General features: G+C 32.8%; 3 protein-coding genes across 4 annotated transcripts; 2 read left to right on the forward strand and 1 right to left on the reverse strand.

The window, feature by feature from the left end:
* Positions 1-956: 956 nt before the first annotated feature.
* LOC117688269 (uncharacterized) lies at positions 957-4,283 on the forward strand. 2 transcript variants are annotated; one of them, XM_034466146.2, is made up of 4 exons: positions 957-1,338; positions 1,432-1,665; positions 1,781-1,931; positions 3,356-4,283. In XM_034466146.2, the coding sequence occupies exons 1-4, from the start codon at positions 1,058-1,060 to the stop codon at positions 4,139-4,141; spliced, it is 1,452 nt and encodes a 483-aa protein (XP_034322037.2). In that variant the 5' UTR covers positions 957-1,057; the 3' UTR covers positions 4,142-4,283. The 2 variants fall into 2 exon arrangements, with proteins under 2 accessions (XP_034322037.2, XP_065934711.1); XM_066078639.1 differs by having other exon boundaries at positions 958-1,665.
* On the reverse strand, positions 1,988-5,419 carry LOC117680595 (uncharacterized). Its single transcript, XM_034466145.2, has 4 exons — positions 5,045-5,419; positions 4,560-4,699; positions 4,277-4,386; positions 1,988-3,064 (listed from the first exon to the last, which is right to left on the reverse strand). Exons 1-4 carry the CDS (start codon positions 5,240-5,242, stop codon positions 1,995-1,997), a joined length of 1,518 nt encoding a protein of 505 aa, XP_034322036.2. The 5' UTR covers positions 5,243-5,419; the 3' UTR covers positions 1,988-1,994.
* A 1,179-nt stretch (positions 5,420-6,598) lies between these two features.
* Positions 6,599-12,053, forward strand: LOC105319880 (uncharacterized protein DDB_G0271670). The gene is made up of 9 exons (XM_066079928.1): positions 6,599-8,458; positions 8,723-8,782; positions 8,939-9,004; positions 9,140-9,199; positions 9,288-9,959; positions 10,107-10,175; positions 10,360-10,416; positions 10,700-10,880; positions 11,246-12,053. Exons 1-9 carry the CDS (start codon positions 8,243-8,245, stop codon positions 11,347-11,349), a joined length of 1,485 nt encoding a protein of 494 aa, XP_065936000.1. The 5' UTR covers positions 6,599-8,242; the 3' UTR covers positions 11,350-12,053.
* Positions 12,054-21,443: the final 9,390 nt, after the last annotated feature.

Here is a 21,443-nt window from a genome sequence, read left to right on the forward strand (position 1 = left end):
GTAAGATTTTCACATATGGTGTAAGTACCCTGTGGTGCAGACTGGAATGAATTCCTGTCCCGGTACCAGCATAGTGGATTGTTGTAGCGGCCGTCACCTTCAACTGGTATGGGTGCGAGGCGTGGGTATCCGCAGTTTCCAGAGTGTTTTTCAGGTACTTTCTTTAACGTCTCTTATACCTTCTTCAATCATCACCACCAGGCATGGGGTAATCGTAATCGAGTAATCGTAATCGATTGTAATGATTACTATTTTTGGAGTAATTGACAGTAATCTGTATTCGAAGAGATTTTCGATTACTTGTAATCGTAATTTAATCGATTACAGCCAAAAAGGTCAGTTTAATTATAATTACTTTTTCGATTACTCTTTACATAAACATATTGTGATGCACATATTGTATGAAAAAATGCTCTTAGAGTGTTGTTTATAATACATTTTATAAAATATAAAATAAAATTGTTTACATTCATTTTTTTATGATTTTCCATTTTCACTTAAAATATAACTATTGGTTCAAATGCCATTGAGTATATAATCAAATAATCAGTTCACTCTGTGTTTCAAACTTCCTTGCAGAATTTTTTGATTATTTAACCTAGTGTGGCTTAGAAAAATCACTAAGCTACTGACATTATTTAAAGAGAGACAGAAAGAGGGAGATAGGTTATATTTAGTGGGTTTTTTTGCCAGAGAATAAAACAAAAGAGTGTGTTAGTGTCAGTAAGTGTGTTTGTTCTTGCTTGCCAGGTAAGAAATGCACAAAGTAGTAAATGAGGTGTTACCACCCTAATCATGCTAAAAAAACAGTTTAGATAACAATTGAAATAACCCGAACAAGGATCTATTAAATCAGAACAATTATAAGCTCCAAACCCAATTCATTCAAATCATGAAGCAAGGTTCCCTCAAAGTTCTTTGGATATTGCCGATGATATTTTCAAAATTTTAAAATTTTAATCTAATTCCTATACACCGATCCATTTTGCATCGATAAGCTCCGCCCCCCTTAGTTACGTCATAGCGACGCTTCCGGGTCGGACATTCTAAAGTAAACATGGCGGGCGAAATAAACTTAACATCAATCCCTTCGGACATTTCTCTCGATTATTTCAAGAATACATCAATTTCCAAGAGAGCGAAAGAAAGAGGTTATAATTATTTCATGAATAGTTATGTACATGCGTTAAAATTGTACAAGTCCAGTGATGAATCAATAGATATCGCCGCCAAATGTTTTCGATCTATGCGTAAAAGTGAAGCTCCCCACAAAATAAACATGACAATTACGATCGCAACTTCAAGTATCACAGAGAGTCATTGCTCATGCAAAGCTGGGTATGTACTTATATCGAAAGATTATGATGTTTATTTTAAAAAAAAACCCATCGTAACATATTCCACATACGTGTTTAAAAATATTCTTTTCAGAGTAAGCGGTACTTGTTCCCATTCAATTGGTATGCTATACACTTTAATTCACTACAAAAATCTTGGCATGACTGAAGTTCCTTCAGCACTTGCCTGCACTAGTATGCCACAGCAGTGGCATAAACCACGGGGGTCCAAAATCAGCCCAGAACCACTTTCTGCAATGGTGTTTTCTAAACCTAAACAGACCCCAAGAAAAAAGAGGCCTATCCATAGCATTATGCCAAAGATGAGGTACTGACAAATTATTGTAAGGTTTTTATAATAAAGTCTTCATGAGACATGTTACGTTTGAATAATATAAATCTAAACTAGAATATATGAACTCACCGCATATAAATTAATTAAGAATACCAGATATTGGTGCTATGGAGGTGAAAAAGCTAAAGACAGATTCCGCAGCTGTGGGAACACCACTATCCTACCTCCTTCAGGAGGAGGTTCAGCTGATTGAGACAACACTAGGTGGTGTACAGATGGGGTCAATGCTTCCATATCAGGTATAAGACACAGAAATGTTTGCATGCATGTACTAAATTAAATAAAAACAAGAACATTCATTTTCAAAACTTTACTAAAGTATCTTGGAAATTTGTCAACATCGCAGCTACAAACCAATGTGCATTAATACAATTAAACATGCTCACAGGAATTTTTCTTTTCAATAATTTAAAACACTTTATTTGATTGATGGCACGTTCAATGTGTATTCTATGAGTAGCTATTTTTCTGGTGAGGTTTACATCGCTTTCACTAAATGGCCTAGCACTAGATGCAAGGGGTGGAATATTCAACTGCAAATCTAAAAGTGCCAACTCTTTTTCAATTAGAAACCCTTTGTCAGCCATTAAGGCATCATTATTAGCAATAAACTCCATTTCTTTCAAATGTTTTAAATAATCATAAAAACCACATTGTTCAATGATATCATTGTCAGAAATACTTCCAGAAAATAAATCCGAAACAAATAAAATTGACCCTCTTGGGTCACAAACAACAAGAGCTTTTAATGTATTGGATGATTTGTAGTCTGAATAGCACTGACTTTGTTGTTTCAATGATGAAGGTTTTTCAGTTTTTAGCTCGGTACAGTCAAGAATAGCTAAACAGTTTGGAAAATCATGTTTGTAAGATTCTGGCATGATTCCTATGATTGTATTTCGATGGGGCCAATAACTTAAGGAACCTAATCTCAAATACATGTACTTCGCTACCCCATTAATTACTGTTGACACAGTTTGAACCTTAATATTGAATCTGAATGCTAAATCTTTCACATTTAAAGCATTTCTTAGTCTGCAAAGGTACATAAACAACTGCTGTGACAAAGGAAACTTGTCAATATGTGTTTCTTTTCTTTTGTCTTCATAAATGATTGGATTTTCACAACTTGGAAAGAGAAACACAAGAAGCATGAGAAATCTACTATAACTTAATCCAGTGTAAAATTCAAACAAGTTTTTGATCTTTGACTTTGAAACTTCTTCAGCAGTGAAATTTGTATCTCTCTCTGTTTGGCAAGCAGCATCAGAAACTTTCCCTCTCTGTCTGATTTCCTGTCGCAACCTGTCATTTTCTTCCTCCAGTTTTCTAACTTGTGCAACCCATGAAAGCACATCCATAGATGAAAATACTGAAATAGTAAATAAAATAGTTCATTAATAAGTGTACTGTAATTAACATCAAAATAAATAAAATTATATGATCAGAAACAATACCGATAAAATTACATGCATACATAATTACATTACTTACTTACAAGAGTTTGCATACCATTAAGTATATATGGTATATATAAATATGTAGTTAACTTTATTCTCACAGTTTTCTGTTATCAATAATTTTTGTAGTTACATGTACCATGTATTAGCCTATGTACATATTAAAGATGTTAATTATACTTATATTATCTGTAAATTTTCAGTTGAAAAACTACAAATCTTTTCCGACCATTGTACATGGGGCTTGTGGAAATACTACATTTCCTCTAGACACTGATGTGCCATTAATCAATTCTAAATTTCAACAACTCAATGAAGCTTTTAACATGACACAAGATGACGCCGAGAAGTTAGAAAGATTAACCGTGGATCAATCTGGAAATGCTTTGTGGTATGAGGAGAGGAAGAAACGTGTGACTGCTTCCCAGTTTGCAAGAATATGTAAAAGGAAAAAAGAAATCACCGACACTTTTGTTTCTAGCATATTTGAAAGTAAAAATTTTACTACTGAAGCAACTTCCTACGGCAAATGTAATGAAAACATAGCTAAACAGAAATATATGGAAAAATTCCACAATGTACATATTCATGACTGTGGATTAGTAGTAAATCCAAGATTTTCATTTCTTGCTGCCTCGCCTGATGGTAAAGTTTGTATAGAAGGACAGACTGGGGTATTGGAAATAAAATGTCCCTTTTCAGCTAGAGATTTACTCATCGCAGAGGCAGTGAACTTACCAAAGTTTTGTCTTGAGATATTAGGAGACTCATATACATTGAAAAAGAATCATGATTATTATTTCCAAATTCAGGGACAATTAATGGTGACAGGTGTTTCTTTCTGCATATTTGTTGTGTACACAAGAAAAGATTTATTTGTGGAAAAAATAACCAAAAATGTTGACTTCATTACAGAAATGTTTGATAAGCTTGCTAATTTTTATCTTCAATACAGACCAAGAATATTGAACAATATTCCTGCTGCATAGTTTAAGTCATCAAATGTTACTTTACAGCTATGAAATGAATTATTTCACAAATGAAAGTGTGTTACTGTGTTCAATTAATAAAAAGGAACCAGCTAAATCACAGAAGCAGAATCTGATATTGACAAATATACATACATTCTTCTTCTGTTTGGCATGAGGAATCTATGACAGGATTTGAAGTTGTCTGTGTTGTTAAACAGCATTCCATTGCATGAGAGTCTGGTGAATCATCAGTACTGGTACTACTGAAAAAAAAATTGATAAAAAACTTCTTTATAAGACCGGTATAGAACATGTAGAATACAGAATACAGATGTAGAGAAAGTTATGCAATATATTATCTGACCAGAGACAAATATGTTCATCTTTAACCCAACACTTATCAGCTGATTATTGAAATGTTTTATTTGATGCAAACCTGGTCTTGCTGTTTAAATCATCTGATTTTGACTGTTGAGACAAGTATATGATCTTTCGCCTTGCTCTGTGCAGTTCACCAGTCTGGGCATCACAAGGATCTGGGTATTCATCTGAAGGGCCATCCAATGAAATGAAATGCTGAAACAGTGTAAAATAAAATAGTAATACAATCCGTATATTCTATGATATGTAATGCGCTCTGTCTGACTCTCTGTCACAGCACAAAGCTACAGGTTTAAAATTTTATTGTATTTGTTTTACAAGCATTCCGACATATAAACAAGTGTTAAAATCTAATTTGTTTATGCCAGTATGGGCATTTTGGTATTTTAGAAGTCGGAACAAAAACGACGACATTTTCAAGTTGTACATACGTGATGTAACGTTACTGGGTATAGTCAGTGTTCAACATGTTCAAAGGATATCGAATTACTGGATGAGAGGTTATTCTATAATTTGAAAATAAAATGAACGTGTACTTACCTTAGAACACACATATGTATGCTTCGTAATTTTGTCAACGTTAAGCTGGGCATGTGGTCTTCGACAGCATGATATCCATCGTAAACATTTCTCCAAATCAGACTTTGGCTTCGGAAATGGGATGAATTTTGCTCCCATAAGTTTCTCTGGATACCTGCTATCCGATTTACATGTCCCATACGAACAGTGCTTCACCATTATATTTAACTCAATCGAAAAATAACACCCAGATTTATAGTTTCAATGCGTAAACAATCGCCATTTTCATGTAGCGATGTCCGACCAATGTCCGACCTTATACGCCGCATCAGATGACGTGATCTGATTGGTCAAACCCGACACACCCACAAATAAAATGGATCGGTGTATTGTCGAGAAATTACCAATAACAACAGAATGATTATGATGTTAATGGTGCAAGGTAAAGATTTCATACTAAGTCGTTACATTCTAAAATGTAGTTCTCAAAGTAAGGTTGGTCCCATACCATTTTTAACAATAAAACACGCTTAAATGGCAGAGTTGCCAATCTAGTCTGTTATATATGTCTATGGTAATACATGTGTTTTCTCAGCTGTTTGAACCCCCCCCCCCCCCCCCCCCCCCCCCCGCCGCCGCCGCGTAGTTCATTACTTTTCGAAGTACTTAATTGACAAGATAACCACAATGTAATAAAATACTGATATAAACCGAATCAAGTACGTCATTTTTATTCATTTTATTCTGACCATATTCTTGACGGTTAAGTACCATCTGCCTGCCGCGGCCTCATGAAAGTCAGCATGGTGGCGTAGCAGCCTCAACTGATTGGAAGTTTACGATACTTGGAATATGTGTTCAACTGTTTTAAACAATAACACCGTAATTGAATGTACAAATTACAATGTCATAAAAGTGTACCTGTTAATGGGCTTATCGTAATTGGTGTGAAAAATGCCAGCTCCGTGTTGCACATGTTGACTTCATGATGGCTTTCATCTCGGTTATTTAGAGACCTGTATCAATCTCCTATGATGACCATGATCAGCAAGCGTCCAGCAGCCGAGGACGATTTTATCTCGTTTGCGATAACCAATCAAAATCGGTGTGCGCCAAATTTTGATTGATAAAAGTTTGATGCAGTATAAACATGATAAAGGTAACCAAAATCGAGCTTAAAAACAATTAATCATGTCGAAGTTTATAATCGTTGATTGGGAAGACGGAACATCTTACTAAATGCAGTTCTCAAGCAGTTTGGGAAGAAAGTGTTTGAAGGGAAAATTTCATCATTCCACAGTAAGTAGTGTTCTTGATGATATAATCATAATAATGGGAATGAACATATGAGTATACGTGATGACAGTTAGGCGTTATTAGTCATAATGATAATAATGATATCATTTTTTTCTCTCATTTTTTTTGGGGGGGGGGGTATATGTAGAAATATATAAAAATGTAGAACAACCCCCCCCCGGATTTCACTGTTTTAAACTAGCCTAAAATCTAATCAAAATTTTAACCCCCGTTTACAATTTTTTTTACTTAAAAAATGTGAATAAAAACACCAGTTAATTTTGTGATCTTAATTAAAAAATTGGCATATATTATTAATGATATAATCAATAATCATTCACTAAGTCAGATTGCACATTCATCCCTAAACAAAATATAATTCGGTTTTGAAGTACAATTCTATCGCTTCAGGTTTGCATACTTATTGTATGTTTGAATTACAATAGGCTAAAAAGTATGGTCTTTGGAGATTTTACAATCCCCAAACACCGAATTGCTGAGATTTTATTATTCATTAAAAAAATTCTGTGGTCATCTTAAGCATTGAGCTTGTTGAGACTAGGTACAGCTTTTTACAGCATAAAGTCATGATAATTTTCAGCTATGAAATAATGCACCAAATTTTCCATTTTTCAATGGAAAAACAAAATATGTTATTTTTTCTTGTGTGACTGTCAGACCAGTTTTAAATACCAGCGACGGATAGTTCAGTTGGTAGAGCACTGACTAGAGATTAGGGGGCCCAGGTTTGAAATCCAGTGTGGTCTAGCTGTCATTATTTCTCCCATCCTGTTACATTTGGTAACGTGCCACCCCCTAGAATTGACTTATTGAATCAAGAAATGTTCACTCAGTAATCTGATATATTGCACTTAATGCAAACAGTTGTTATGCTTGCAACACACCCCACCACTCAATGGGTACATGTACTATCAAATTTTATTAATAATTCATTTTATCAAAAAATCTTCACACGATAATCTGATATGTTGCATTCCCATCCCACCCCCACCCAGTAATAGTACATTTGTAATACATAATACTTCACAAATCTACAAAGGAGAGGATGTAAACTATTAAATGATTAAATGATAAATTAATAATATTTGGTTATAGATACATGTATGTAATTATGCAGGGTAGGGGGTCTTTACACCTGCAAGAAACATCATTTTTTCCAAACTGAAAACCATGCACATGGCTTACAGGAACTGAATGTAACATTAATGTTACAGATTTACATGCAGTATTTAGGTGATTAATAAATCAGTCACTTCTTGTATGTTTATTATCCAGTTACCAGTTGTACTATTGATATGCATGTTTTTAATTAGCATGCATTGATCTGATTAAACAGACAAATAGCTAGTGGATGATTCTTGTTCCAAGCATTCATTACTAGCTTCTTTGATATCATTTTATTGCTCTAAAAATTCTCATTAATGTATGCAGATCTGCATCTTTTTTCATGAATTTAAAATTTAATTTTAGTATTGAGATAATATGAAAACTCAAAGTTCCCATGCAGTTAAACCCTAAAAATTATTTGAATTAATTTTGATACTGATCATTTATAAAGTAACCCACTGTATTTGCAGAACAACATGCAACTATATTAGATGTGCATGCTTATTGTTTAAAAAAGAGTTCCATTGATTATGAATTTCCCCTTAGATTTTTTGGTCAGCCCCTTCCTCAAACAAAACAGAATTGTTTATTATTATCATGTATTATGCCCTCCCTCGAAGAAGGGATATTGCTTTGCTGCTGTCTGTTTGTCGGTAGGTATGTCTGTATGTAGGTCCACCAACAGTTTCTGTTCATTTTCATCGCAGAGGATTAAAATATTTGGTGTACAGGTTAATCATGATAATATCTAAGTCAAGTTAGACATTGAGTACAATCAAGCAATTTTCAACAGTTATGCCCCTTGCACGTAGAAAAATTCCAATTATTTGCAATTTCCATTTTTTCCTCACAGATGTGATAACATGCTCTAATAATTTTTCAGATACCAAAACTTCTGCAAAGCAAGAACTTGCAGAAAGGACCGAAGCACCCAAAGATGTTGCTGTAGTGTCAGAAAAAGATGGGAAAAGAGAGAGAAAAATGACCTCAAAGATGGAAGAGAGTACAAAGGTATGAGAATTAAGATAGACAGACAAAAATTTTACTGCTCTCATGATGACATATACCTGTATTATAGTTTTATGATATTGAGATGTGATTTAATCTATCAACAGTCTTACCTGATTAATTTTACTTTCTAAAAATGACAAAAATAAAACCATTTTAACATCATCATGAACAATTTTAATTGTAAATATCCTGCATAAAAATGTTTTTGCTTTGAAGAATATACAATTTTCTGATCATTTTTTTTTTAAATATCATTTTTGACAGGATGTCACAAGGTCCGCAGTAAAGCCTGCGAAAAAAGGCAATCTGCAGACAAACGGAAAGGTACAAAAAATACTAGTTTATTCATTAACTTTTATGTTGACCACTGTATAAAAAAAAATTGATCAGTGTTTTTCTTTCACATAGCAATTTGAGTATATCTAACTAACAGTGAATCATCTTATGTTTATCCTTAAAATCCTTTCTATATATTTTTAGAGAAAAAAATCAAGTAAAAAAGAATTGCCATCAGCTTCATGTCTTGAAAGTGTTGAGACATTACCAGTATGTACATTTATTTTACCCATCATCTTCAACATTTTTTCCTTTTTTCTTTAATGCATTATAGGATGACCAATTGGATTTTATACCTAACCATGCTTATTTTTATGCATAAACCTTTTTACAAACACATTTTAGGATAAATCAAAGAAGAAGAAAAGTAAGGACGCTTCCATTAAAAAGGCAACAGAAAAAAATGTAAGTTGAAATATGTACTTTTAAAGTTTAATCATGGTCAATGTGTGACATTTAATGCCATTTTAACACCAGGTTTTTGAAATTATAGAAGAAAGATATATCTCATGTTGCTGACATATTAATGTCCTCGCTAATGGAGGAGGAAGATTCCAACAATTCTTCATCCCTGAAAAGTGGATCACAATCTACTGGAGACCCAAAACTAGCAAGCCAGCTTTCTTTGACATCATCAAGATCATCGTCTCCAACACCTTTATTTTCTGCACAGCCAGAAACAGCGACAACCTCATCAAGGACACCACAGTCATCGTCGTCATGGACACCACATTTGTCCTCATCATGGACGCCACATTCATCATCAACATGGACACCTTATTCATCATCAACATGGACACCACAATCCCAACCAGTATCATCCTCATGGACACACCATTGTGAATCATCATGGACACAACAACAATCCCAGTCACATTTTTCACTCTGGACACCACAGCCCCAACAACATCCATCTTCATCTTGGACATCACCTCAGTCGTCAGGTACATCGCTTCATTCCCAGGAGGGTGGTTATCAGTCCTCAAGTTCCTTATCAGGAGAGGCTGTTGTAGTGTCAATGGATATTGACAGACTTCAGACAAGCCAGACGTATCAATCCTCTTGTAGAAGCTGTGACCAATTGAAATTTAACATAGAGACTCTGCAGCGTCAGTTATATGAATTGCAGCAGACATACTCTGTCTACAACACCAGATTATATCAGGTAAATTGGTGACACTTGTGTGATCATTCATGGATTGTTAAACAAATATGAATTATGACTTTTTAGTGTAGATCTGTAAGTGAGTTATTTTTTAAATAATTTTATTTGATAACCATATAAGAAGTGAAATGGTTTAATTATTCACAGCTTGAACAGCAGGTGACACAAATGAAGTCGAATATTCAAGGAACTGTGGCAGGCATCAGTGGACTACAGGTATTTAAATCATGAAATTCATATTATGTAACTACCTCTTTCCCCACCATCAGAAGTGATTTGACAATGTATTATATGATTACATCATCTTATTAATTGTACTACATAGACTATATGGGTGGTACATCATATACTATATGTATTTAATTAAATGTTAACTCAGTTTGTATCAATCTTTAAATAGGATCAACAACCAACAGTTGAAGTAGTTTCAGAAATTCTATATAATGGATTTACAAAGGTAAGTGTAAAATTATACGAAATGAATAGTCTTTTGTCAATAATAAGTAATTGATAGGTGAATTCCAGATTTATTTACTATTTTAGTAATGTACATTAAGTGTTTTTCCTTACATGATTTACATGAAGTAATTAAACTTTGACTTTGAATTTTTAAATCATCTACTAATCTCATATACATGTATTGGTGTTGGTTTGCTTTTTTCTTGATATGATTAAGTTATCTCTACATATAGATAAAGATAGGTTTTAACATTTCGCACCTTTTTTTAATGAAAAATTAGGCACAGCTGGAACATGACCTTCCTAGCAGAGGATGGAAGTCTGATGCTAAGTGGCTGCTAAGGAGAATGTTTTCATTAGCAGAACTGAAAGGCCATTCTATAACTGGCCATCATGGCAGCAAAAAGACTGGAGCAGCTCGGCCCCCGTTAGAAAACCGAGACAAACTTCGAGTCCTTTATGGTAACTAGCTATGAATAATAATATATGTAATTGAAATACTACTTTAAGCAACATTAACTGAGTTTCTGACTTTCTAATGTATAGTCAGATAATGATAATGTGCTCAGATTCAAATGACATTTTAAATATGTTGAATCAGTAGCTGAGGTTTACAATTTCTTAGTATGCCCTATTGAAGACTGAAAATATGACTGAAACTTCAATCTCAATCTTTTAGTGAGCGCTGCTAAATTTTCTGATTAAATCAGAGTTGTATAAATTAAACACTGCATGATGCCCTCCTTAGCATATTAGATTTTTATATCATTTTGTCTGTAATGAAATAATTTTCTCTTTCATTTCGTTTTTTTTTTGGTTAATTACAGACATCATAAAGGAAAAGTATCCTGGCCGAATGATTACAGACATTAATTTAGTGCTTGCTGATGTGGTCAAACCGTCTGCAGCTGGGATGTCATCAACTCTTTAAAGGTCTATTGGCAGCACTTGATTTAAACTACCCCATTAATGGATGTTTGACATTATATCTTATCATAAGATCATTTTGATCTGAGAAAATGGAATTAGGTTCGGACGCTAAGAATTTTAATGTGTTTTTTTAATTATTATTTACACAAACTCAGGATATGAATTTTGCATGTTAATTTTTTTTGTATGTATATATTTCAGATAATATTATCTTCATGTATTTAATAATAATTTTCCATATCTTGATTACTGTGAGACCTTGTTAGTGTTTTATTTTCATTTGGAAGTGATTCGGAAACCACTTGGAGGTTAACTTGGAAACCATTCGGAGGCGACTTGGAAGTAATTCGGAAGTTACTTGGATATTACACGGAGAATGTATTGAGCTGTTTGATATTTGGAATTTATTCGGAAGCATTCGAAATAGTGTTCCAATACTCCAAATTGTTATTCAGAAATTCCAAATTATGATTTCCAAATAATTATTCGGAAATTCCAAGTCTGACTTGGAATTTCTACACACGGGATTGATCGAACCTTAGTGACCGAAATAGACAGGAATGAAATCTAGATGCCTCTTTTATCAATTGGTTGAAACCACCATTGCTTTTAGGAAAATCATAGACTGCATAAAATAATAATGATGATGTCAGACTCAAACTCCAATATGAGACAATTTGTTTCTTTCTTTAATCCAACGACTTAAGTACATTAACTGTAAATTCATTTAACGATATAATTTAGACACAAAAACACTTAAAACCAACATGCTCTCAAATATCAGTATACCTTGTATTCCTACGCACTATGAACTTGCGCGAGAGTTGGTGCGTGGCGCGACGTAACAACGCCACAGCCAGCGCGAAATCACTGCGCGTAAAAATAATATAACCAAATGATGAAATGTACTGCATGTTATGTACTATAATTAATGAATTCTCATGAAATCTACACCAACAAGTATTCCATTTTATTTGTATTTCATAAATGTATATTCATTCATATTTTTCTGGTTTTTTTCTTCTTTTTAAGAGGCTGGCCTTCACAAGCTTTTATAAGAAATATAGATTCACGAGGCAGTTCTTATTTTTTTCCCTTTGTACAGAGATAAACTCTTTGGGGGGGGGGGAGCAAGAAAAAGGCAGAACTATGGAATTTCAGCAAACTTGTTTTGACACCAAATTTAATTAAAATTAATTACTGCACTATAACTTTGCAGTTAGTTTCTCTTCACATGACATGTGTACACGAATTCTAGACGTTTCGTGACCAAGATGTTTCGGGACTAAGACTTTTCGGGTCCTGGATCTTTTGGGACTTAATAAGATTTTTTGGGATTTGTATAAAATTAATGCTAAATTCATTTAAGTCCATGTTCAATTTGATGGGTTTTTTTGTGTGTAAATAAATCTTATATATAAAACTTTAAAAAAAAAGGAAATGGTTAATTGTACTGTGCGTGCATGTTTAAAGTACTTAATCATGATAGTGATTGATAAAACACATGTTTATTTCAACCTTTCATTTTAATTTTTTGATAAAGAGAATACAAATAATGCAGCATGACAAAGAAAAGCCCTGATTTAAAAAGAAAATTTATTTTTATTGTGCATTTACATGTATGCAAGCCTAAAGGTCAGTTAGCGTAAGTGAATTTTCGACGATGACCTTTGTTATAACCATGATAAATAGTATAACTAATTTGAACAATGATGAATGAGTAATAGGAAATATATTAAGTAGATAATAACGCGTGTGTGTTGACAGCTGGGGGGTCTCTTCATTAGTCTCCTCATAATAAACACCTGGGTACACCTATACACAGGTCAGGCTAAAAGGTGTGATTTGATTGTTTTTATAACAATTATCGGTAGCCCCGATCCCTCCTTGGATATTTCTAGTAAATGTATCAAATTACGGCTGAGGTAACAGTATAATAAATCAACTGTTAGTATTACTGTCGGGGCTTATTAACTTCACCCTTTTAGGTACAGGCTCCTGTACCCTTTATTTTTGTCGTCGACAAAATGCCCTTTTGGGGAAAAATAGATTCACTCAGTAATACGACTCAACGCAAGTTAGCAAAAAACAAAAAACAAAAAAAACAAAAAGTTTTTCCTGGTTTTCATTTGCATGTTACATGTTTAATCATTAAATTAATGTTTTCATTAAAATCAACCACACTTTATAGATCACTGACAATTTGATGAGGATATCTCATCTAGCGTCCGGGTCTCGAAACGTCTTTAACATTAGGTCACGAAAAGTCTTAGTCCCTAAACATCTTGCATCCGTGTAGTAGTATATAAATACTGGAAACTTGAGAACAAATGTACTCAAATAAGAAAACAATATACAGTTAAGCTTAATTACAAGTCATATACGGAAGCGATGTCACTTTACTATAACATAGAGACATCGTATAGTATGCCTCTGAAAATGACTTTCTTATTTGAGTACATTTGGTCTCAAGTTTCCAATATTTTTACGACAAATAAACAGTTCAATCATAGCACAGCCAAGGTAACTCCATCGAGGGAACATTGTGCCTTTTTTAGATCTTTTTTATAGAACTTGGAAAATCCCCAACATTCGATAATGGCGGAGGTGTCGAAGAAGGCACATTATAATAAAACAAGTAGTAATTGCCCCTCTATTTATGCATTTATTCCCGATTTATAATCCCAGTTTCAATATATCTCAATCATAAGTTCAGTTCTTTAACCGTTAAACACTTCCCCCCTTTGCTAAGATCGATGTCGATCGAAGTTAGCGACGCTCTCTGCGGGTGCAAACGTTTTATGAAGATTGAACGAAATAACGACAACTTTACATTTACTTATCACTGTTAGGATCTGAAATAATTGGGAAAAGATTTTTTGCTTATAATACATGTAAGTATGCATAGCGGAAAGCATGGCGGCACTGTGTGATGCATGGCGGGGGCCTATACCTCTATGCTAAAAATCGGTCTAGGGAAAACACTGCAGTTAAAATTCATTCGCGTTAGATTTCGAGTTTATTTAAATAAAGTCAATTCATATTGGTTACAATAACATAAGTGATAATAACATATGGAAAATATAATCTTGCTTAAACATATTTATTATGAACAACAAACAGTTAACTTTGCAACATTCGAATAGAACTATTTTTGTCGCGCATGTTCAGATAACTGAACACTTTGCCGTAAAGATTATCCGGCAACTAGATGACCGTAAGCCATAAAAAAGAGAATTGTTTGTATAAAAGCAGTCATATAGTAAGCCATTTTAATGACCGGAATTTCCTAAGGCAATCCTGCTTAAAAGGAGAGGGTGTACTTAAAGGGTACCTGCAGTGCCGGTCAATTTTTGGTATAATGGAGATCTATGTGTAAAAACATCATCCTGAAAATTTTACAGCAATCGCATAAGTAGTTTTCGAGATATTTGGGGAAAACCCGATTTCACACCTGAACGAGTTTTGAATCAAGCCGATTTGGCGCGAGATGAACTGTGACGTCACGGGGTCAACGCCGCTGTATGAGAAACAGGAATATCGTGTGAAACCTGTTCGTTTTCTTGCATTGTTTTATCGATATATGAACATTTTTTTCTGTTGTTTTATTTCCTTATCAACCCTGGATGACTAATTATACTGTTGTTTGAGTTTAACCTGTTTTATCGAACAAAAATGCCGAATTCGGATAATTGTTTGCTTCATGAATTTCGTCAAATGTGTAACACATTTTACATATAAATGCACACCATATGGAGGGAAATGACAATTAATCAAAGCATTATTGTTAAGAAACATATTTTGTTAATATTGCCATTCTTTCGAATGATTTCTCAGTGACATTATTAACTGATTAATAATATTGATAATACATAATGATATTTCGTAAAAGGTAACTCGGGGTCTATTCCTCGTATAAGGCATACAATTACAAATGATGTCGCCCGATTATTCAATAATATTGATATCGGACCCATACAAATCAAAACAGTATGCATTCTTTAACAAACATACACGGGATTATTAACGGATCAAGGTGAAAGTCCAAGATGGCTGCATGATTAAGTCTGTCTAGTATTCTTTTAAAAATACGATGGAATTTAATTTTACATTTACTTACATCCTTTGTCAAAATGTTACAGTTTATTCAGATTTCATAATGATTCGTTGTCAGTATTACAATTTAAGCTATACAGAGTTAATTGTATTTAAAGCGGTTAATTGCTGACCATAGCGCTCGAAAGAAAGTTGCACTTTATAAAATAAAAAATTATAAAGACCACCGTAATAACTTCCGAAATAATAACTTGATCACATAAAAAAGGTTTCAATTGCTGAATTGTAACTTTGGTCATTATTTAATTGATTAGATAAGTAACAATAAAGGCATTTACTTTGAACATTAGTTTTACTATTTAATAGTATCATGCATGATTCTTTAATCACTGATTGACGGACTATACACATGTTTTAGCTGACGAATGCTTGATTTTACACAGTCTAATTTATTTTTCTGTTTTATCTTTTAACAATTCAGTAGCTAATTATACACAAATCAATTTACCAGTCTAGAGGTGTGAAACTCTCTTTGTTCACCAGACTCGTGTACCTTGTGTATACATACCCCAGATACACGTGTGTCTGGAGCAGTGGCTTCGTTAGTTTACCTGTTTACCTGTGTCATTGTCTCGGATCACTCGTGTGTGAAAGATATTATGTAATCAAAAAATGAATAATGAACATAAATCAGCCCATGTAAGCGTTTCAAGATATGCGACAGCACAACGCTAGGATTACCTAGGAGGGCCTGCACCGGAAGTTCATGTGGTAAATGTAAACAACCAACGTAACTCTCTCCATGTGTCCGATATTAAAATCGTAAGTTTAAATGTTTGCGGCTTATGTTCGAAATTACGAACTCCAGATTTTCTAGAATTTATCAACGAACATGACATTGTGTGTTTAACGGAAACCAAAACCGATTGTGCTGATGTTATAGACGTGGAAAATTACACCGTCATCAGTAAACACAGGTCAAACCTATCATCTCATAAATCGGGTGGAATTGTTGTTTATGTACGTAACACTTTAAGTAAGTTTGTCTCTTTAATTACCAATGAATGTGACCATGTTTTATGGATTAGAGTTAAAAAAGATGTAGTTCATTTATATGAAGACTTGATTATAGGAACTATTTATATACCACCTGTAAACTCTCGTTATTCATCTCTAGAAATGTTTGACGAACTTGAAAGAAAAATTGTAACATTTTCAACTGTTACTGAATGTATATGTCTAATTGGTGATTTTAACAGTAGAGTAGCGTCTGAGAAAGACTATTTCGATCTCGTAGATTTTGAAAATCCGGTATTAGATGACAACATTTTACGAAATGCATGTAGTTCTAATGATTTTATGGAACTACAAAAATATGGATTTTTTGTAGACAGAGAATCAAATGATAAAACCATTAATCAATATGGAAAGAAGCTTATCAACATATGTAAAAACTGTAATATTTTTATTCTGAATGGTTGATCCAAACATGATAAAAATGGTGCATACACCTGTAAATCTTCCAGTGTAGTAGACTATTGTATTGCAAGTGTAAGTTTTATCAAGCATGTATCAGAAATGAGGGTACTTCCTTTTTCACAGCTATTGTCAGATGTGCAAAATCCAATTCAAGTTATAATGTCTTCCATTAAAAGTATAAACACAGGTTTATGCACTTCAACAAACGATTATGAATTGTCAAACAAATGTATGAATATAGATGTTGCAAAAAGATGGGTTATTGATGACAAAGTTACTTACCACAATGTTGTAGATACTAAAATATCTCTTATCAATAGTCTGGAGGATAGTCTTATATGTTGCACAACTGAACATGTATCTTTAGATTATATTAATAGTATTGTAGAAGAAACTGGTAATATACTTGTACAAAGTGCAAAAGAAGTTTTTGGTACACAAAAACCATATTCATGCGATAAAAAACCCAAGGCTTTTAAGAAACCATGGTTTACAAGAGAATGCAAATCTGCAAGACACAATTTTAGAAAAGCAAAAAGTTTATATAAAAAATATGGTGGGGAAATATTTAGAAATAATTTGTATGAAAAAGAAAGATTATACAAGAAAAACTAAAACATGCAGTAGGTCACCATAGAACAATTATGAAAGATAGATTAAAGTATTTGCGAACAACAGACCCGAAGGAATATTGGAAAATTCTCAATACCAATTGTGGTAATAAGTCAACGTGTAATGCTGACTTGAAGGATCTTTTTGATTTTTATAACAAATGCTGTAATACTGAAAATGATGGACCTTGTGAACATGTATTATCTGAAGATGAATTGAAATTGTTATCTGATGGGGAATTTAATAATTTTATTAATCAGCCAATTACAAGTAATGAAATTATAAAATGTATTAAAGCACTGAAAAATAATAAGTCATGTGGAATTGACAGGATTTTTAATGAATATATTAAAAATACATGTGACATTATGTTAAATCTTTATGTGAAGTTATTCAACAAGATTTTTGAAACTGGAATTATACCTTCACAGTGGATACATGGAAACATTATCCCAATTTATAAAAATAAAGGTAACAATACTGATCCATCAAACTATAGACCAATCACACTTATAAGCTGTCTTGGGAAATTATTTACTTCTATCATCAATGAAAGATTGACTGAGTATGCAAATAGAGTAGAACTTATTTTAGAAAATCAAGCTGGGTTTGGTAAAGATTACTCGACTATTGAACACATTTTTTCGTTATATTCTCTGGTAGAATTATCAAAGACATTTAAATTAAAATTATTTTGTGCTTTTACAGATTTTGAAAACGCTTTTGATTCTGTTTGGCGAGTTGGTCTATGGAACAAAATTTTGTTGAACAATATTGATGGCAAGTGTTTTAATGTTATTACAAATATGTATAAGGGAATTAAATCTTGTGTAACTGTCAAGGGTTTAACCTCTGATATGTTTCCATGTACAGTGGGTGTTAGACAAGGTGAACATTTGTCACCTTTTTTATTTGCACTCTATCTTAACGATTTAGAAGAATTTTTATCAACATATGATGTAGAGGGTTTGACATCACTATCATACCAATTAGAAAACAAATGTAATTTATATCTTAGACTTTTTGTATTATTATATGCAGATGATACAATACTATTATCTGAATCTCCTGATGATCTTCAACATCAACTTGATGTTTTTCAAAGATATTGTAAAAACTGGCATCTCAAAGTTAATAGTGATAAAACAAAAATTGTCATTTTTAATAAAGGTAGATCACGTGTAGATTATTCATTTAAGTATGGAGACATTAGTTTAGAAATTGTAGATAATTTTAAATACCTTGGAGTACATTTTTGTAAAAATGGATCATTTAATCTCAATGCGAAAGAACTTTGTGAAAAAGCTACTAGAGCTATGTATAGTGTAATAGCCAAATGTAGAAAACACAATATGTCAATCGATTGTAAATTAGATATGTTTGACAAAATTGTGAAACCTATTTTACTATATGGATGTGAAGTTTGGGGATTTGGTAATATAGCACTTGTTGAAAAGTTACATCTGAAATTTTGTAAACATATCTTAAACCTAAAGTCTTCAACACCCAAATTATATGGTTTATGGGGAACTTGGACGATACCCACTAATAATTAATGTTAAAGTCCGCATGCTAGCATTTTGGAGTAAACTTGTCTTTTCACAAAATAATAAAGTTGCGTCAAAACTACAATATGCAATGGGTAAAATGAACAGACCCTGGTTTAAATTTATTGTTAAAATATTGAATGATTGTGGTCTATCTATTATTTTGTATCAACAAAATGTAAATATCCAGTGGCTTAAGAAAACAGTTTTTCATATACTTCTAGACCAATTCAAGCAGTCATGGAATAGTGAAATGTATAATTCATCAAAAGGTATTAACTATAGAATTTTTAAAACTACATTATCTTTGGAAAAATAATTATTAGATCTGCCATACAAATATCAGAAATCTTTTTGTATGTTTAGAACAAGTAATGCTAAATTGCCTATAGAACGAGGTAGATGGTATGATATACCTCGTGAAAACCGTATATGTACCATATGTAACTGTATTGAGATAGGAGATGCATTTCATTATTTATTTCATTGTACAGATGTAACAATTAAAGATAAGAGATTTTTATACATACCTTCATTCTTCTACACACAACCAAATGTTTACAAATTTCAACAACTCTTTAATACTAGTAATAAAAAATTGTTGATTAATCTGTGTAAATTCATTAAAGTTATAATTGAGAGAGTTAGCTCTCTAGGTTTATTGTTTATCATACTTTTTTCCCTTTTTCATTTTTTTTTCACTTTTGTATTGTCACTCCAATGCATGCAATGTATGTATTATATGTATTATTGTTCAAAATTTTTTTGTGATTTTTCTCAACACTGTAATTTATGCAATTCAGAGAATAAAGAAATTGTCATTGTCATTATTCATCGGTAAAAAGGCGACGAGAATAAGAAATTTTAAAATCCTTTCAAAAGAAATCTGATTGTAATAAAATAATAACGGATACAAATTTCTAGATCTACAATACTTAAAATAACAAGATACGTTAAAACATTAGACTTATATCGATCATTTTGGCTGAAAAATCGAATTTAATTTGTATAGCTTTGTAAGGAAATCTCCCTCCCGTTGACCTCGTGACGTCACTTCCGCTGAAGCCTCGTTATCGCCTAATTCTGTTTTCTCTTGATTAAATTTCCCAAAGCAGGTAAAAATAGCCACTTGGAAGAGGCGTAACTCCGTTATTTTTGCACCGATTTCGATGCGGTTTTTTGCATTAAATTTTGGTAAATAAACTCTTTAACATATGTTTCACATCGGCTGGGCTGCAGGTACCCTTAAACGCCTTTATAATGCATCCGATATGTGTGTCCGATCTCTTCTGGATGGTCCGAGTAGCAGCGATTTTGAAAGGTCCTTATATACGATGAATGCAATTTCCGTCAATGCAGATTTTGACGGAAGAATTTGGTGATTATTATGTTGTTAAAGAAAACATCTTAGTACGACTTACTATTTTGTACATTTGCGCTTCCTAGTAAGTTGTACCGATAATCATAAATATTATAAACTTCAAAAATGAAAAAAAAAAGGTTGTAGTCTTAATGTTATCCCTTAATTTCGTTTCATGTTACATACGTGTTATGAATCACTGGTTTGTTTTCGGTTTGTTCTGATTTTCTTAATACAGTTCTAGTGTTATAAGACAAAGACATTATTAGTACGAATTATTTAAAATTTTGTTGTCACTAGTTTTAGAATATTTATAGAAAACCTTTTATTTCCGATTTATGCTAAATCTTTTGATATTAAAGTTTTTGTTTCTTAATAATATTGTATTCAGTTGAATATGTCAAACATCATTTAAGGTTACATCTGTTAAATGATACTGACGTATAGGGAAAATGTATATTAAATTTCTTTTAAGGGTATATCCTTAAAGCACCTCTCTTAAGTAAATATATCATATGACCTGAACCCAGATTGCTTTCTTTATTTTTTTGGTTGTTTAAATGAGAATAATGACCAAAGAATTCATCACACAAACCGGTCGGTGGTCGACCAAGGATGGCGTCTCCAGTTGTACATGAGTCTACGTTTTTAATTTGAAGAAATGGTTTAGGTAATCAATAATTAAAAGAAATTATAGTCCTTGGTGTTGGCGGTATTTTTATTCTGAGCTTCAAAATCTCGATACGATTAATTTAGATAGAAATAAACGAAAAGAACAACACATGAGACGGTGTTGTAGTTCAAAGTACGCTCCCATTAGTATTGTTGCTAGCGTGCCGTTGTTTGCCAAATATAATACGCACTCTCCAAAAAATATATAGTTCGTCTTGAGAGAGGAGTGCCAATGGAATTTCGACACTTTTTTTTAAAACAGGTAAAATTACTGGCTATCGTTATACAGTACGTAGCTTTAATATGGAACCGAAACTCTCTAAACAAAACTTCTGATTGTTTACCGCGTGATTTTTTTTAAACAATTGA

The sequence above is a fragment of the Magallana gigas genome, chromosome 1 (assembly GCF_963853765.1).
Source record: "Magallana gigas chromosome 1, xbMagGiga1.1, whole genome shotgun sequence".
Classification (NCBI taxonomy): domain Eukaryota; kingdom Metazoa; phylum Mollusca; class Bivalvia; order Ostreida; family Ostreidae; genus Magallana; species Magallana gigas.

Bases quoted from the DNA above. Each gene is read 5' to 3' on its own strand.
- LOC105319880 (XM_066079928.1), top strand. From the start codon at position 8,243: ATGCCCCTTGCACGTAGAAAAATTCCAATTATTTGCAATTTCCATTTT. The intron at 10,176-10,359 runs GTATTTAAATCA...ATCTTTAAATAG, and splicing joins CAGGCATCAGTGGACTACAG to GATCAACAACCAACAGTTGA. The intron at 10,417-10,699 runs GTAAGTGTAAAA...ATGAAAAATTAG, and splicing joins TATATAATGGATTTACAAAG to GCACAGCTGGAACATGACCT.
- LOC117680595 (XM_034466145.2), bottom strand. From the start codon at position 5,242: ATGGTGAAGCACTGTTCGTATGGGACATGTAAATCGGATAGCAGGTAT. The intron at 4,700-5,044 runs GTAAGTACACGT...ACACTGTTTCAG, and splicing joins ATACATATGTGTGTTCTAAG to CATTTCATTTCATTGGATGG. The intron at 3,065-4,276 runs GTATGTATATTT...TTACTATTTCAG, and splicing joins ATGCCAAACAGAAGAAGAAT to TATTTTCATCTATGGATGTG.
- LOC117688269 (XM_066078639.1), top strand. From the start codon at position 1,058: ATGGCGGGCGAAATAAACTTAACATCAATCCCTTCGGACATTTCTCTC. The intron at 1,666-1,780 runs GTACTGACAAAT...AAATTAATTAAG, and splicing joins AGCATTATGCCAAAGATGAG to AATACCAGATATTGGTGCTA. The intron at 1,932-3,355 runs GTATAAGACACA...GTAAATTTTCAG, and splicing joins GGTCAATGCTTCCATATCAG to TTGAAAAACTACAAATCTTT.